General features: G+C 46.6%; 2 protein-coding genes across 2 annotated transcripts; both read left to right on the top strand.

Moving 5' to 3' along the window:
* The first annotated feature begins 4887 nt into the window (after positions 1-4887).
* KRTAP16-1 (keratin associated protein 16-1) lies at positions 4888-6348 on the top strand. Its single transcript, XM_070394965.1, has one exon. The coding sequence runs from the start codon at positions 4888-4890 to the stop codon at positions 6346-6348; it is 1461 nt and encodes a 486-aa protein (XP_070251066.1).
* Positions 6349-10605: 4257 nt separating this feature from the next.
* Positions 10606-11688, top strand: KRTAP29-1 (keratin associated like protein 29-1). The gene has a single exon (XM_070395404.1). It carries the CDS (start codon positions 10606-10608, stop codon positions 11686-11688), a length of 1083 nt encoding a protein of 360 aa, XP_070251505.1.
* Positions 11689-17388: the final 5700 nt, after the last annotated feature.

Below are 17388 nucleotides of genomic sequence, written 5' to 3'. Positions count from 1 at the left end.
CATGTCCGGTTACCAGCTGTATTTCTTCTGCTTAAGACCCAGGGAGGGGAAGGGTGAGCACCAGTCTGCTAAATGGAGCCTGACCCAGCTATGTGTGGGTTCGGCTGGTAGGTTAAAATTCAAGAAGTAGTTGATTCAACCTCTTGCTGAATATGACCTTGAGTTGCTACATGTGGAATAAAATTGATTCTGCTCTTGGACTGGGAGAACAATACTTATTCTTATTCCTACAAAGCAATGCTTTATTCAATAAACAAAAATATTTTCTGATTATAAGCATAGCAATGATTCCTAAAAATATATAAAAAATATAGAAAAATATAAAGAAGACATAATACCCACTCAAATTCTCACCACTCAGGCTTTATTACTAATACTAGAGGCCCGGTGCACGAAATTCATGCACAGGAGGTGGGTTCCTCAGCACAGCCTGCACCCTCTCACAATCTGGGACTCCTAGGGGGATGTCCAACTGCCAGTTTAGGCCCGATACCAGCCTGTCAGACATCTCTCAACCCTGGACCGCTGGCTCCTAACTGCTCACCTGCCTGCCTGCCTGATTGCCCCTAACCCCTCTGCCTGCCTGCCTGCCTGATTGCCCCTAACCACTTGACTGCCTGCCTGATCACCCCTAACTGCTCGCCTGCCTGCCTGATCGCCCCTAACCACTTTGCCTGCCTGATGCCCCTAACTGCTCGCCTGCCTGCCTGATTGCCCCTAACCGCTCGCCTGCCTTCCTGACCACCCCTAACTGCTCGCCTGATCACCCCTAACCGCCTCTGCCTTGGCCCCCGCACCTGGGACCCAGGCTTCTCTCCTCTGGCTGGCCGCAGGCACCCGGGACCCAGGCTGGCTTTGCTTGGGCTGGCACAGGCACTCAGGACCCTGGGCGGCACCGCCTGGGGTCCCAGCTTTGTCAGGAAGGATGTCCGGAAGACATCCAGTCCATCCAGTCTAATTAGCATATTACCCTTTTATTAGTATAGATGTATCTTTTCAGACTCCTTTCTAAGCATTTTACAAATAAAACTAGGATTATGCTGCTTTTGCTTTTAAATTCTATTGTTTCATTTTTTATAAGCTAACTTGGAGATATAATTTACATGTAATAAATTACTCCCATTTTAGTGTAGTTTGATAAAATTTGGACAATTGTATATATTAAACCACTAATGCACTCAAGATCTAGAATTTTCCATCATCCCTCAAATTCCCCAGTGTCCTTTTGCAGGTAGCGTCCCCTCAACCTGACCCCAATCTCAGACAACCATTGATCTGCTTTATGTCACTATAAATTTTGCCATTTCTAGAATTTCATATAAATTAAATCATATATTGTAAACTTTTTCACTTAGAATAACATTTCTAAATATTTGTTCATGTTGCCGTAGCTCTCAATAGTTCATTCCTTTTTATTTAGTGAATAAACTACATTGTATAAATAAACTACATTAAAATATTCATCTACTGATGGACATTTGGGTTGTCTACAGTTTTTTGCTATTATGAATAAAGCTGTTATGAATATTCATGTAGAAATTTTTGTGTGGACATATTTTCATTTATTTAGGATAAATTTCTAGGTGTTGGATTGCTGGACAAATGGTAAGTGAATGTTTCACATTGTAAAAAACTACCCACCTGTTTTTCAAAGTGGTTGTACCATTTTGTATATCTGGGGGTTCTAGTTGCTCCATGTTCTTGCTAACACTTGATATTGTCAGTCTTTTAATGTTTAGCTGTTCTAGCAAGTATCTAATGATAGTTCCTTGTGTTTTAATTTTTTTGGCATTAAAAATTCTAGTAGTATTTTCAGTATCTTGCTTTGGGAGAGAATTTGAGATTTGACTCTGCCCTGATTCAGTTTTAAACTCTACTATTTAGGTCATTGTTTGCTCTGCCTGAAATTGGCCTCTTAAATACTGGCTCTATAACCCCTAGGACAAAGCCACAGTCAGAGCAGAAGCATGCCAAAGGGACAAAGTTGCCAAGAGGTCAACTGGTCTACATTGAGCAATTATGATTAAGAGCAGCTCATTCTTTCGTTGCTCATGACCATGGCCTCATGGAAACATGAATGGAAGGTAGTAATTTCTTTGAATTATTGACAGAGAATTGTTCCTCTTGTCCATGGAGGTCCTCATTCACTCATTCAACAAACATTAATAGTGAACTGCCTACGTATCAAACACTGCTCTGGGTGCTGGGTTTACATCAGGGGATAAACAAAATTCTTATCCTCCTAGTGCTTATATGGCATCAAGGGAGCCAAGAGCTACAGAAGACAATAGGAATGGGCTAGATAGTTAAAAGAGCAGCTTATTCCACTTAGCAGGGAAGGATTCTTGGAGGAGATGACATTCTAGCATAATGAGTGATGCTATGCAAGTTTTCTGGCTGAGAGCCTTTATGAGGGATTTTTTTTGGGAGGGGCATCTCCATTTGGAATTTTATTGCTGGTTTAGCTGAGGAAGAGAAGGTGGATGGAGAGAAGAACTGGAAATGTGGAGATCAGGGTCTTGGGGTCTTCTCCTTGCTTTATCCACTGCAATGCTTTCTAAAATTCTTTTCCTCTATTGCTGAGATCCACATCTCAAAGAATGGCACTCCCTATTCCCAATCTTTCACTTTCAACCACTAAGCCCTGTGGATTCTGTCTCTTTAAAACATCTTATATCACTCCAGTCCCAAGGCACTGGCTAGTTCACCATGAAGCTTTTGGGTAATTGCCCCAGACCCCTAATGGTCGGCCCACTTCCAGACTCACCCTTCTTCTTCAATCCCCTCTCCACAGCCAGAGAGATACTTCCAAAGGGCAGACCTGGCTAAGTTACTCCCCTGCTTAAAACCTCCAGGTGTCAGTATAAAATTCAACTTATTACCACGGTTCATAGGTTTTTTCATGATTGAGTGGCTAGTAACCCCTCTAGACCCATCACTATCCTTTCCTGTCCCCTTACACTTTTCATCTCAGCTATGGAACCATTTGCTGCTCCCCAAATGTATCATGCTCTCTTGAGAAACCTTCCCTAACTTCCTCAAAACCACATTGCTGTTTCTCCTGGGTGCCCACAGAGCACCCGTGCATCCAGGTGTTGTAGCACTTGTACATATACTGTACCATAATTGCTTATGGCAGTATCTTTCTTCTAAACTTGAGCTCCTTATGGAATTGCAACTCATTCATTCTGTATCATCACACAAAACCCAATGATGGCTGGGTTGGTTGGACGAATAAAATTGAAATTGGGCAAATGATTGCACAAATTAATGAATGAAGAGAAGAATGGTGAATGATTGGAAAAATGGCTCAGCTTTTCCAAAGCCGCCTTTTGTATTGATGTTGAAAGCACATGGTGGAGGCAAGATGGGGCCTCAGTGAGCAGGGATATCAGTCCTTGGTGTTTAGAAACTTAGGGTTTGTTTCCCACATCATGTCTCTCTCAAGCAGCAGCATTGACACAATGCTTTGAGAAAGCATTTGTGTTTTTGCTTTTGTTCATAATGCTTTTGTAAAAAAAAAAAAATACCTGTCTTTCTTCTTTACCCTTTGGGTCTTGGATGTATCTTTCTTTTAGGAGCTGTTAAAATCACCAAAGGACAATAGAGTATAAAGATGTCTTATTAGAAAGTTGTACACCTGAAATTTATATGTTATTAACCAATGTTATTCCAATACATTTAATTTTAAAAAAGCACCAAATGCGCCCTGACCAGATTGGCTCAGTGGCTAGAGCATCGGCCTGTGGACTGAAGAGTCCCAGGTTCGATTCCGATCAAGGGCACGTACCTTGGTTGCGGGCACATCCCCAGTAGGGGGTGTGCAGGAGGCAGCTGATCAATGTTTCTCTCTCATGGATGTTTCTAACTCTCTATCCCTCTCCCTTCCTCTTTGTAAAAACTCAATAAAATATATATATTTTTAAAAATCACCAAATGCAAGAAGAACTCTGGAGATCTACTGGATGCTTGAGGTGGGGGTGAGAGGAAGGAAAAAAAGGAAACAGAAGCAGAATGGCTAGGCCAAGTGCCTTCCAGGGACAGGTAGAGCCAGCGGTCTGGGGCACAGAACAGGACGAAGCCTGTGACATGTGGCTTTGACAAAGGCTCCTGAGAAAGGTCTGTCCAGACAGGATGGTGAGGAGGAAGAAGAGCAGCACTAGATTAGGTGGCAAGCCGTGTGGGATCTTTAGCAAGTGACAAACTTTTGGATTCCAATTCCCCCTTCCTTTCCTTCATCTGTAATGGAAGAAGTTGTTTCCCTATCTCATGGGATTGCTGATGGTTTTAAATAAGATCACTGCTATAAAGTGCAGTCATTTGAGATCCATCCCAGATATCCCCTCTTCCACAGAGTTCATCACTGTCCTCTCACTAATCCCCGTATGTCTATTGTTAAGTTTATCATTGCATTGCGATGAGTTTGCCTGTACACTTGTCTGCCCACCAAAGAGTGATATCTATGAGGATGAGTGAGTAGGTCTTATGCATGGGCATCCCCTGTAACCAGCTCAGGGCCCGATATAGAGGATAGAAGATGGATAAACGATAAGTTCTTTTCTTCTTCCCTGTTCATGATGCTCAGAGATACAGATCATTGAAGGTGATGACGCTTATTCCAAGATGGCCTATAACTCCCAAGACTCCACATTTAGCAAGTCAATAAACAAACAGCTTCTTTATGGGTAGATAAACAACCGCAGGTCAACAAACCTTGGCATAATAAGATGTTCCTCTGAAAAGTGGCCCAAACAGCAACGAGGAAAAGACGCAGGAGCTCAACACATCATATGCCGGTGAAGGGGTATAAAAGAGAGGGCCCCAGGGAGCTGTGCCAGTCAGGCAGCCACCTCGCAGCACTCACCAGGAAACAGAGGCACCTCCATCATGCCTGGAAACTGCTGTTCTAGGAAATGCCCCTCCGTGCCAGCCATCTCTCTCTGCTCCACGGAGGTGAGCTGCAGAGGGCCCGTCTGCTTGCCCAGCTCCTGCCAGAGCCAGACGTGGCAACTGATGACCTGTCAAGACAGCTGCGGAGCATCCAGCTGTGGCTCACAATGCTGTCAGCCCTCCTGTTCCGTGAGCAGCTGTGCCCAACCCGTGTGCTGCGAGGCCACCATGTGTGATCCCTGCTGTTCCGTGAGCAGCTGTGCCCAACCCGTGTGCTGTGAGGCTACCACGTGTGAGCCCTGCTGTTCCGTGAGCAGCTGTGTCCAACCCGTGTGCTGTGAGGCCACCACGTGTGATCCCTGCTGTTCCGTGAGCAGCTGTGTCCAACCTGTGTGCTGCGAGGCCACCACATGTGAGCCTTCTTGCTCCGTGAGCAGTTGCTGCCAGCCTGTGTGCTGTGAGGCTGCTTCCTGCCAACAGGTCCTCTGTGTGCCAACCCCCTGCCAGCAAGTTGTTTGTGAGCCCAGCTGCTGCCCAGCTGTCTGCACTGTGCCTAGTTCTTGCCAACCACTGGTCTGTGAACCTGCTTGCTGTCAGCCCGTGTGCCCCACACCCAGCTGCTGCCCATCTGTCTGCTCTGTGGGCAATAGCTGCCAGGCTGCTTGCTGTGAGCCCAGTCCCTGTGAGCTATCCTGCTCCGGGCCCAGCATCTGCCAGCCAGCTCCCTGTGTGGCTCTGGTCTGTGAGCCTGTCTGCCTTCGCCCTGTCTGCTGTGTTCCGAGCCCTTGGGAACCACCTTGTGTCTCTAGCACTTGCCAGGAGCCCTCGTGTTGTGTCTCCAGCATCTGCCAACCCATCTGCTCAGAGCCCAGCCCCTGCTCACCAAGTGTCTGTGTGCCTCGTCCATGCCAACCTGCTTGCTACATAGTCCAGCGCCGTCAGTCCATCTGCTGTGAGCCTGTTTCCTGCCCATCTCCCTCCTGCCAGCCTCCCTGCTGCCGCCCGGGGTCTTCTGCATCTGCCATCTGCCAACCGACTTACCCTCGGACTTTCTACATACCCAGCTCCTGCAAACCGTCTTGCACGACTTCGGTCCCCTACCGCCCAATCTACCGCTCCATCTACTCTGGACCCCTCACCTACAGGCAGCCGTATGTGACGTCCATCTCCTACCGCCCTGCCTGCTACCGCCCTTGTTACTCCATCCTGCGCCGCCCGGCCTATATCACTTCATTCTCCTACCGCCCAGTGAGCTCCTACCTGCCTTGTGCTAACTCCTGCAAAAGAGATTGCAAGAAGTCCACTTCCAGCCAACAGGATTGTGCTGACTCCACTCCCCGCAAGGCGGAAGTCTCAGAGGACAATCCCTGCCAGCCCACGGAGGACAAATCCACCAGCCCAACCACCCATGAGGCCACAGCCAGCCAGCCTGCTGCCACCAAGCCTGCCAACCGCTGAATGGACCTCAGCCCACCAATTCCTGCAAAGCAAACCTCCGACTAGAGAGGAAGCTTGACTGCCCGCCCCCTGCCGAAGCGCAGCACGACATAGCTAGCATCTTTTTCTTTCTGCAGCATCACTCACCATCTGCTTATGTTTCAAATAACTCTTCAGAAATGACAGTATCTGAATGGCCCACATGAAGGCCTCCTGGGCACTGAGAGGACACTCTGGGTGCCTGTCTGCTGCTGTCATCGAGCTGTGCCACTTGGTCTCAAGTCTCTTTCCTGGCTACATTGCTTCCAGTCCTCCTGCCTGTGCTCCCCCGCTGTGTGCTCATGCTCCTTGGGGACCTCCTCAGTGAGAGAGGGTATTTAACTGTCCAATAAACATGGCTAAGTTAAAGCGACATGCTGTTCTCACCTCTCTTGTTAATGCCATCACCTCATCAGCTGACTTGCCTCATTTTTGAGAGCAGCTCCATCCAACCATTCATCCATCCCACAAGGTTTATTAGACTGTGAGGTGTCAGGGACTAGGTTAGGCTCTAGGAATGAGACGACAGAAGTCTCAGTCTTTGCTCTCAGAGGAGCTCACTCCAGTGGAGAGACAGATGGACAAAGAGACAATGAACTATACTTCATCGTGCTAAATGCTGGGGTAGAGGCAGGCACGGGCACTGGGAACTCAGCAGGGTGTTAGGGGGAGCCAGGGGAGGATTCTTGGGGACTGTGATACTGAAGCCTTGTCTTTCAGCACAAGTAGGAATTGAGCAGTTAGAAAGCAGGAAGGAAGAGTTTTCTAGGCAGAGGAAGCACACACATAAATTGTCTGTGAGCACACTATTTACTAGGTGAGGCCTGGGTAAATGTGTGCTTAGAGGAGTGATGAGCTCTGAGGTCAGGTAATCGGACCATGAGCTGCTCTTGTCAGACCTTGTATGCTGGACAGAGGGATTTGGATGTGGTGCAGGGCTGACATGAAGGCATCAAGGAATTGTATGCAGGGCAGTGACATGAAGAGCACTGTTTTGGAATGTCCCTTTGGCCTTGGTGTTGAGAACTGCAATGAGGAGTATGCTCTTGGCTATAGGCAGACTGGGGAGGAAGCCAGTGGCTTTGGGGTCCCCAGTGGGATGAAAACATGTGTGTGTGTGTGTGTGGGGGGGGGGGTCCTAATTACAATAGGAAAGGATTTTTTGTGTAAGAGCTTTACTTATGTTCTCCTAGTCCTGTAAGACACATTTTTTTTTTTTTTGTAAAAACTCCATACATAGCCTCTTATAATCTCTAAGGATGGAGTCTCTTCAAAGTGATCATCCATTACACATAATACACAGAAAAAAAGGGCTATTCCTTGTCCTCAAAATGCAGCTTTTGCTCTCCTAAGCACAGGGGAGGGGAGGCCAGAGTTCTCAACTTTGGCACTATTGACATTTTGGGCTGGGTCATTCTTTGTTGTAGTGCTGCCCTATGCTTGTATGATACTAAGCAGCATCCCTGACCTCTACCAACTAGATGCCAGTAGTGTCTCCAGATTGTGATGACCAAAAATGTCTCCAGACACTGCCAAACACCCCCTGGGGAGTGTGTGTGCAAAAACTGCCCCTGTTTGAGAACCACTGGATTAGACAATGCAGAGTAAAAAGTGAAACTTATCCTGCCACTGGTATTGGCGTTCCTGTCTCATCAGACTATTGGGATTTAGCTCTGTCTCCTTCCAGAGGCAAGAGAGGAGTTAGCCAGATTTTAAATCTCTGTGCCAAGCATGGACTCAGTGTTTCATGTAAATCACAGTCATTCTGTGAGAAGATTTCTTCTCCCCTATTTTATAGGTGAGGAATATAAAGGACAAACAATGCAAGTGCCCATCCACAGAGACAAGAAAATTATGGTATAGTCATGTAATAGATTATTCTGCTGCAGGGGAAAATGACTGGACAATGGCTACATGCAATATAAGTGAACCTTACCAATGAAATGTGGATTAATATGAACAAGCCTCAGAGAGCACACATGTATCTAAAGTTCAAAACAATACACATACATGAATTTACATGTATGAGTACATATGCAAATACACACATTATGTTATATATACTATCCTATATAATGAATAGCTAATATGCTAATTAGACCAAACAGCAGAACAACCATCCGGACGACATTCTGGATAACGCCAGGGCTGCGAGGGCCAATCCCCTTTCACGAATTCCATGTATCAGGCCTCCAGTATATTTTATATCTATATTCACAAGGGGATGATAAACATAAGTATTTCCTTTTGGGAGATGAGAGGTTTGGGATATATATATATATATATATTTAGGAATAAAACATCCTTTAGGGACCCTTGTAGTTTACAAGATGTTGAAATGAATAGCAATGAAATGAGGGCAAAAGAAGTGACTGATGCTGTGACATAAAAAGCAATGGTAGGTTTCACTCCATCGCCCCTTTCTTCTGTCAGTCCATTTAAAGAACTCATATGCATATATGATAGCCCATGGACACAGACAATAGCACAGTGAAGGCCTCGGGGGGAGGGGAAGGTACGGGTACAAGGTGAAGGGAGTCAATGGGGGGAAAAGGGAACATCTATAATACTTTCAACAATAAAGATAAAATTTAAAAAAGAAAGCAGAGAACACACACACACAAATAAAAAGATATATGTATCCCTACCAAAAAAAAAAAGCAAAAAAACAGCAATGGTAGAGGAAAGGCATTTTAACCACTAGGGAAGAGTTTTCTAGGCATCATTCAATCAGAAAATTGTCTCTTTTTAAAATGAGGAGGTGGAGGGTATAAGGTGATAGCATTTTGTATCTGGTAATTTGAAAAGTATCTTCCAGGATGTCCAGCACTCTCAATAATTCTGAGACAGAGAGTAAGAGCAAAAGTAACCTGAGCAACAGCAATGCAATAGATGAACTCCTGGTACTTTGAACACGGAGTCATGAGCTAAGAGGTCCAACAGAGTGAGTTAGCGGCAGAACCAGAAATCTAGAGCAGCCCTGTCTGGCTCTCAAAGCCATGGTCTATCCATTCCACCCTGCATCTCCACTGTGAACCAGGCCAGGGCGTGGACCGGTGTAGGATGCTGGAGTAGGATGGTGAAGCAGAGCCTGGACCAGCCCAGAGGAAGAGGGGAAGAATCAGAAAAGCACCTTGCAAATCCCTCTTGGAAGAGGTTGATTTAACACTAACACAACTTCGCAGCTATGGCCTCATGTCACATCTGGTTGTTGTGTTTTTATATTTACAGAATATGTATGCTTTGACTTCATAGTGTGAGTTTAACCTTTCCTGATGAAGCATATGGCAGTTTTAAATTTCCAAATTCAATGATTGTCTTTGGATGTATTGATGAGCAGAGGTAAGTACTCATACCCGTTTGATCTGATGACTACAGTCACCGGAGAGGGCAGATGACTCCTAGTGTGGGGCCTGGGCCACCCACACGTAGCAGGTGTATTGTTGCAAGAATGTCAGCCTTCAGTCACTGTGTTAAAGTCATCCCATTCCCCCTCCAAAGTCGGGAGGTCTAGTAGGTGGTCAGTTTCAGAGGAATTTGGGTCAGCCTAAGACAGGTTTGAATCTTATTTCTACCCTTCATTACTTGCATAATTTGGGGAACATGATTTAAATTCCAAGTTGGTTTGTTACCTCCAAAATGGTGGTGACAATTATACCTAGTAACTAGGGTCACTGCAAAGATCCCATGAAAAATGCCACCAAGGACTTGGTACGTAGTAGGTATGCGATAAATGGAAGCTGTTACTATTGTCATTGGTCCTAGCAGAGTTGTTTCAGGAAAGCCAAATGGGAAAGGTCTAGAAAGAATATCCTTGACTGATTTTCTGCTCTCCTTCTCTGACATTACCCTCCCTTAACTGGGTCAGGGCTTCGTTTCAGATTGAATGGCACAGAACTGCATTCCTGGTGGGAGAGCGGGCTACGGCCTCCTGATGAGGGGTTGTGCTGGGAAAGGCCTGCTTCCGGGAGGTCGGAGCACAACCTGTAAAAGCGACAGCTCATCGCAGGGCAGGAGCAGCATCCAGGAATCCAAACTTAGCAAAGAAAACTCCCCGCTCAACAGACAAGTTGTAAAAGCATCTCCCCGGCTCCTGAAGCCTGCTAATCAGATGTCTGCCTGCAAACCGATGGAAACAACAACAAGGAAAGATGCTCTATGTCGCGCCAACACCCCTAGTGGAGACCTATAAAGGCCCCTGTGTATCAGGTGTCTTCCTGGCAAATGAGCTCCAGCGCCATGATGGACGGCTGTTGTCCTGGAAATGCCGTGGCCATTCCAGCTGGGCCCACCATCTCCATGTGCCCAACGAGTGGCAGCTTCCGAAATGGCATCCTTTTGCCTAGCTTCTGCCGGAGCAGAACCTGGCAACTGATCACATGCCAAGGACACTGCCAGCCATCCGGCAGTGTCCCAGGAGGCCGTGAACCTGCTCCCTGCCACCCTACCTGCCTTCCAGCAACTTCCTGTGTGGGCTTTGTTTGCCACCCCATTTGCTCCTGCACAGCCTGCTACGAATCCAGCCCCGGTCAGGCTCCTCGTCTGGTTAGCTCCTGCCAGCCCTCCTGCTCAGAACCCACCGGCCGCCGGGAAAAGTGCTGCAAAGCCAGCTCCAGTCAGCCAAGTTCCTGCCAGGGACCTGTCTTCATGTCCGGATCGCGCCAGGCAGCTTGTGACCAATCAGTCTGCCGTGACACTAGGTCCTGCCAGCCATCCTGCTCTGAGGTGACTCCCTGTCCTGAAACATCGTGCCCACCGACGGCCTGTGCAGCTACTCCACGCCCGCCAACTTGCTGCCAAGCGGGTTCATGCCACCCCACGAGTGGCGAAGGTCAGCCCTGCAGATCAACTTACTACCAGCCCATCTGCTACGTTTTCAAGACTTGCCAATCAGTTCCCTGCATGCCCGTTCCCTGCCAGCCATCGCCTTGCGTGTTCGGTTCTTGCAATCCTGTTTGCTGTGTGACCTCCCCTTACCAGCCACCGCCCGGCCAAGCAGCTCCTTCCATATCCTTCATCTGCCGGCCGGCAGCTAACTGCCGGCCCCCTTGCTCTGTGAAGAACTCTTGCACACCCGCATCCTGTGGCACTGGGCCTTCTGGTCAACCAACCTGTGGCGGACCCACCTCCTGCAACCAAGGTGACTGCAAATCCCCTCCCTGCCAACCCGCCTGCTGTGTGACAGGTTTAGGCAAAGTGTCCAGTGGTGACTCCAATTGCTTCCAGCCAACCCCTCCACGTCCCTGCAAAGCCAGCCCTTGCTTGCCGACTTCCTGTCAACCCGGCCTCGAGTCCAGCTCCTGTAAGGCAACTCATGGCTGACGGAGCCCTCTTCACACCTCCTCTGAGCTCTGCGGCTGTCTGCCAGGGTACAGCCATCCCGCGGCGCCCGCCCCCGGCCAAGCACAAACGCTGCCTGCTTGCTCACGCACCCAGTTCCTGCCCCGCCCTCTCTCCAGGTCCTGGTGTGGGAACCTGTCCGGCCACAGGAGATCCTTCCTAACCAAGGAGAAGCTGTCAGCAAGCACGGTCCCCACAACAGCTTGCCTTCCCTGATGTCAGTTCACTTCACTTCAGCAAGGCCTTCTTCCCACTTTTCCTTTTGATGCTGCCCAGTCCTTCAAAAGACTCCTTGGCTGCCAGCTGCTCATTAAAGTGGGACTTGTCAAGCATGATGAGCAGGACTCTCAGAGCGCTTTCCTTCCTCTCAGTGCACCGCTTTGTGGATTTCCTTCAGGCCTCCTTGGGCCACGACGACGCCAGGCCCTCTGAGTCAGGGTCTGCCTTTGGTGTTCGGTTCTTGCAACCCTATTTGTTGATAAAGTTGATGTGCCTTTTGTACCCTCTCAGTGCCATTTATCTTCTTCCCTTGTCAGGTACACCCTTGTATGCCCTTCTAGTCGCTGTTCCATTAAATAAAAACACAAACAATACATATGTACTATTTATAAAGAAGTCAAACAATATATATATGTATTTTACCAGGGTTTAGAAATTTAAGCATTTATATATACTAGTATAATGTAAAATTAGGAAATTTACTTTTTTCCTTTATTATTGCTTTTCAGAATATGTCAGGTGTATGGCTCTTTACTTTGAGTTCAGGTTAGCCATAATGTTTCTTCCCTAGCAAACTCCTGATGCCTTGAGAACCTGCAGAAAAGACTACAGTAGGTCCTTGGGTTACGTCGGAGATCCATTCCTACTGCATGACATAATGCGATTTTCGCCGTAAGTTGGAACCCACCTACATAAGCACCCACATCACTCACATGGAGCACATACACAGCAGTAATGAAGTGAAACAGTCAAAAAATTTTAAAAGAAAGAACAATTCCTGACCTTTATTTGTGGTAAATAAAAATAATAATAAAAAAACATAAAGCAAATATGTACATACTTCGAAATGTCGGAACTTTATTTATTTATTTATTTATAAATAAATGGGAGATGATGACGTAACCATGAAACGACATACGTCAAGTCCAACGTAACCCAAGGACTGCCTGTATTCCGTAGCTCTGCCCCAAGCTGTCTGCCTAATTATCCCTCTAGTACATCTCTCATCCAGGGTCTCAGCTTGAACTGGGGATCAAGGGCTTATTGTTATTGGGTAAAGTGAGAAGTTGCCATTGGAAATGAGACATGTTTTGGCAACTGTCACTAAATTCAGTCTATATTTCTGCACTCTCTTCATAAGGTATTAGGAGAGTCCTTTCCAAATCGCCCTGTGGAAATCCAGATTCATTTTCTACTAAGTTTCTTGGATCAACTAATCTAGCAAAAATAAAAAGTTAAAGCATTTGCTATGACTTGGTCTAAGTGGTCCCATGTTCTCTTTCTAGGGAATCGCAAAGGGTCTTTTGAGCAATCCATCCTAGAATATTTTCCTGAGGTGAGGTCAAACTTAAAGGTGCATGATTTGCAGAAACTTGAACATGGAATGGCATTTGCTTGTCTGAACACATTCGGCATCTCTCGTCCTCTAAAATTCCTCACTGTCGATGTGTGTTTTACTCCTATTCTCCAAGTGCTCTGGGACATAATGTGCAAGAAAACTGAATGAGGCTCAAGTTTCTTTATCACACCCTTATCTTGGGTAAGGAATGTTTTTGTCTAGAAAGAGGGTCTGAAGGCTTTCTGGCCAAGGGCAGGCTATAAAGCTGAACCAGGAACAATAAAGGAGACGTGACAATAAAGGAGACATATTCATGCTTTCCTTATCGGCTTTCCACTCTCTACTTAACGTAGGCTTCCTTGATTTATGTTTTGGGCATGAGAAAGTCTGAAGAGGTCTACTCTGGTGTTGTTAATCAAGGTTTCTGAGAGGAGAAGGCCTGGGAGCGCCAACACGGGATTCAACCCCTCGTAGAAAAGGCTTCTAACGGAGAGGTTCCCATGGGATCAGAAAGGGCTGGGATTGGGGAGAGACTGCTGTGCCTGTCTCAGCAGTGAGCAGAGCCTTCCCTCTGGGACCTAGTTTTCATTAATATTTGTAAACGGACACAGTGCTGCTACACTCTTTCTGAGCTTCCCATAAATTCTTGGCCATATGGCGGCTGGAGAAAAATGATGAGAGTGACCTGACTTGTGGGTTTGATTCACGAGTCTGGCTGAAGCCAAGGAGCAGTGGAGCCTTCCCGGGCAGCTCAGACAGGGACTGGAGGTTCCAAGGCACTAAAAGAAAAGTGGAAGGAGTGGATGAAATGAAGATGGAGGCTGATTCCCTGAAATGAACCCCTGTTCTTTCCCTAACAGTCTCATTTGCACAGGAGTGCCTGATCTAGACGTTGACCTTCATGTTTGACCCATCTCATAACAAGTGTGTAACTCATGGGAGGGAGGGAAGGAATATGATGGGTGTGAACAAAGACACACAAAAAATGAGTAATGCAACATTCTGATGATAACTCCACATCACTGATAAAATTTTTTTTTGGAAGAGAATGATTAATAAGTCCAGCCATCCAAAAATACAATTAGAAATATCATAAATAACCAAAAGATATTATGGTAGGAATGAACCAAAACATAGATTTCAGGAAAGATGCTAATGATGCAATAGTATGAGTGAGGGGAGAGAGACCAAGATGGCGGCGTAGGTAAACACCGGAGACCGCTGCCGCAAACAACCATTTCAAAAATACAACTAAAAGACTGAACGGACATCACCCAGAACCACAGGAAGGCTGGCTGAAGAGAGACTCTACAACTAGAAGGAAAGAGAACAGCAAATCGAGGCTCAGAGGCGGCGCAGTGTGGAAAATACAAAGGTACCGAGGTGCGCGCGCAAAGCGGGCTGGTGGCTGAGGGCGCGGTTGTCGTTTTCTGCCGGGAGTGAGTCTCAGACTCTGGGCTCCAGATCCGGGCGAGTCTCTAGGGACCCAGACTCAAACGGGAGAAGCGGGATTATCCGGCATCAGTTGGGACCTGAGGGCAGCTTTCTCTCCGAGGTTTGCAGCGGCTGCCGGGGTTCTGAGAAGCAGAGCCTCTGGGAATGGGACTGAGCGTGGCCATAACTGCTCCCTCCGCCCGCCCTGTTGATCCCGCCCCGCCCAAAACCTGCGCACAGCCATTTGCCGATCGCCTCAGGCAAAGGCTGGATTAGCGCCTCCCCAGAAGGCAGACGTTTTCCACACAGCTGATTTCCACAGCCAGCCGGCCTGGTGGTCAAACCCCTCTAGTGTTAACTACAACAATTAAGGCTTGGCTAGAACAAGACTGCGCACAGAGACCACAAGGGGGTGCACCAAGAAAGCATAAAAGATGCGGAGACAAAAAAACATGACAGAAATGGAGGATATGGAGCTAAGAATCGCAATTTTGAGGGCTTGCCATAAATTTGTGCAGAGCCTCACGAAAACTAATGAGACCCTCGAAGCTACGATAAAGAAATTAGAAAGTAAGCATACACGGACTGAAATAAAGAATATTATACCCAATAGCAGACCAGAGGAGTACAATAATCAAACAAAAGATTCGACAAAAAACACCCAATTGGAAAAGCAAAATGAAAAAAGAATCCGAAAGTGTGAAGATAGTGTAAGGAGCCTCTGGGACAGCTTTAAGCGGTCTAATATCAGAGTCATTGGAGTGCCAGAAGATGAGAGACAGCAAGATATTGAAAACCTATTTCAAGAAATAATGGCAGAAAACTTCCCCCACCTGGTGAAAGAAATGGACTTACAGGTCCAAGAAGCGCAGAGAACCCCAAACAAAAGGAATCCAAAGAGGACCACACCAAGACACATCATCATTAAAATGCCAAGAGCAAAAGACAAAGAGAAAATCTTAAAAGCAGCAAGAGAAAGAGGCTCAATTACCTACAAGGGAATACCCATACGACTGTCAGCTGATTTCTCAACAGAAACTTTGCAGGCCAGAAGGGAATGGCAAGAAATATTCAAAGTGCTGAATACCAAGAACCTACAACCAAGATTACTTTATCCAGCAAAGCTATCATTCAGAATTGAAGGTCAGATAAAGAGCTTCACAGATAAGGAAAAGCTAAAGGAGTTCATCACCGCCAAACCAGTATTATATGAAATGCTGAAAGGTATCCTTTAAGAAGAGGAAGAAGAAGAAAAAGGTAAAGATACAAATTATGAACAACAAACATGCATCTATCAACAAATGAATCTAAGAATCAAGTGAATAAATAACCTGATGTACAGAATGAACTGGTGATTATAATAGAATCAGGGACATAGAAAGGGAATAGACTGACTATTCTTGGGGGAAAAAGGGGTGTGGGAGATGCGGGAAGTGACTGGACAAAAATCATGCACCTATGGATGAACACAGTGGGTGGGGAGTGAGGGTGGAGGGTGGGGTGGGAGCTGGAAGGAGGGGAGTTATGGGGGGAAAAAAGAGGAACAAATGTAATAATCTGAACAATAAAGATTTAATTTAAAAAAATAAATAAATAAATTAAAAAAAAAAATAGTATGAGTGAGGATGCATAACTGGGGCCTACAGCGAGATGCCACCCAACACTTGGAATCTACACTAAAACGGACCAAATTATGTAAAGTCACCTTAAAACGAAGGATATTTCCAAAGTTGGAGGAATTGATTCAGATCTGGTTGAAGATGTAGGCAATGTGAAACTTAACCGAGGGTGTTGGCATCACGGAAAGTAGGCGTGAAGACATCGCTGAGGCAAATGTTGGCCGTGCCCCTGCCAAGCACTGCACAGGGGAGATGGAGAGTTAGTCACAGGACTGTGAGTTTTCAAGTTCCATTCATGAGGACCATTGTGAAAGAAATGTGCCAAATGCCATCTGACCTTAGTTCCTTTAACTTCCAGTGCCAATTCCGTGCTCGTGTGGTAGCTCAGGAGTTCCTGTTACAGTCAATTCTCCTGTAAGTTCATAAGTAGGCGTCCTTGCTTTATGGGCTTGGCTAACATGAGTCTGCTCCAAGAGGTGGCTTCCTCCTTGGTGTGTAAACAAAAATCAGGTCCAGGGTCATGATCAAGGCTGTGAGTTCTGCCCTGAATGCCTTTCGGAAGACAGCTTCTCCCTCTCCCCCTTCTTCAAGGGAATGCCTAGTCCCATGACAGCGTGTACGTTTTCTTTAAAGCAGACGCTATGTGAATGCTTATGGACTTCGGAGAATGATAACATGCCAGTAAGCAATCAACTAAGTAATGATGGGGTAAGGCAGAGTGCTCAGGGCCCTCAAAGAATCTCAGGCATGGCAGGAATCCTGATAAAAACCTCTGAGTGGCTGTCAGTTCCGATGCCTCATAATAAAACAATGCATACACCCAGGGTGGTCCAGCCCATCCTTGGAGACCTCTTTTGAAGAGTTTCTCCACATTTCTGGTCATACTCATCCTCGGCCCCCTGGACTTTTCCTCCATCAGAAGCATCTATGTTACAGTCAGAATGGCATTCCCAGGCACTTCCCGACTCGTATTAGCCCCGCCCTCTATTTCAGTGCCCTCTGCCAGGAAACCCCATTCCTTTTCCTCTAAACATGGCCATTACCCTCCGGCTCTGTAGGACACAGCACTTC

The sequence above is a fragment of the Myotis yumanensis genome, unplaced genomic scaffold (assembly GCF_028538775.1).
Source record: "Myotis yumanensis isolate MYYU_CA2020_CCGP unplaced genomic scaffold, mMyoYum1.0.hap1 SCAF_16, whole genome shotgun sequence".
Lineage (NCBI taxonomy): Eukaryota > Metazoa > Chordata > Mammalia > Chiroptera > Vespertilionidae > Myotis > Myotis yumanensis.
Note: the sequence above shows the minus strand (reverse complement) of the source record. Positions and strands in the feature narration are given on the sequence as shown.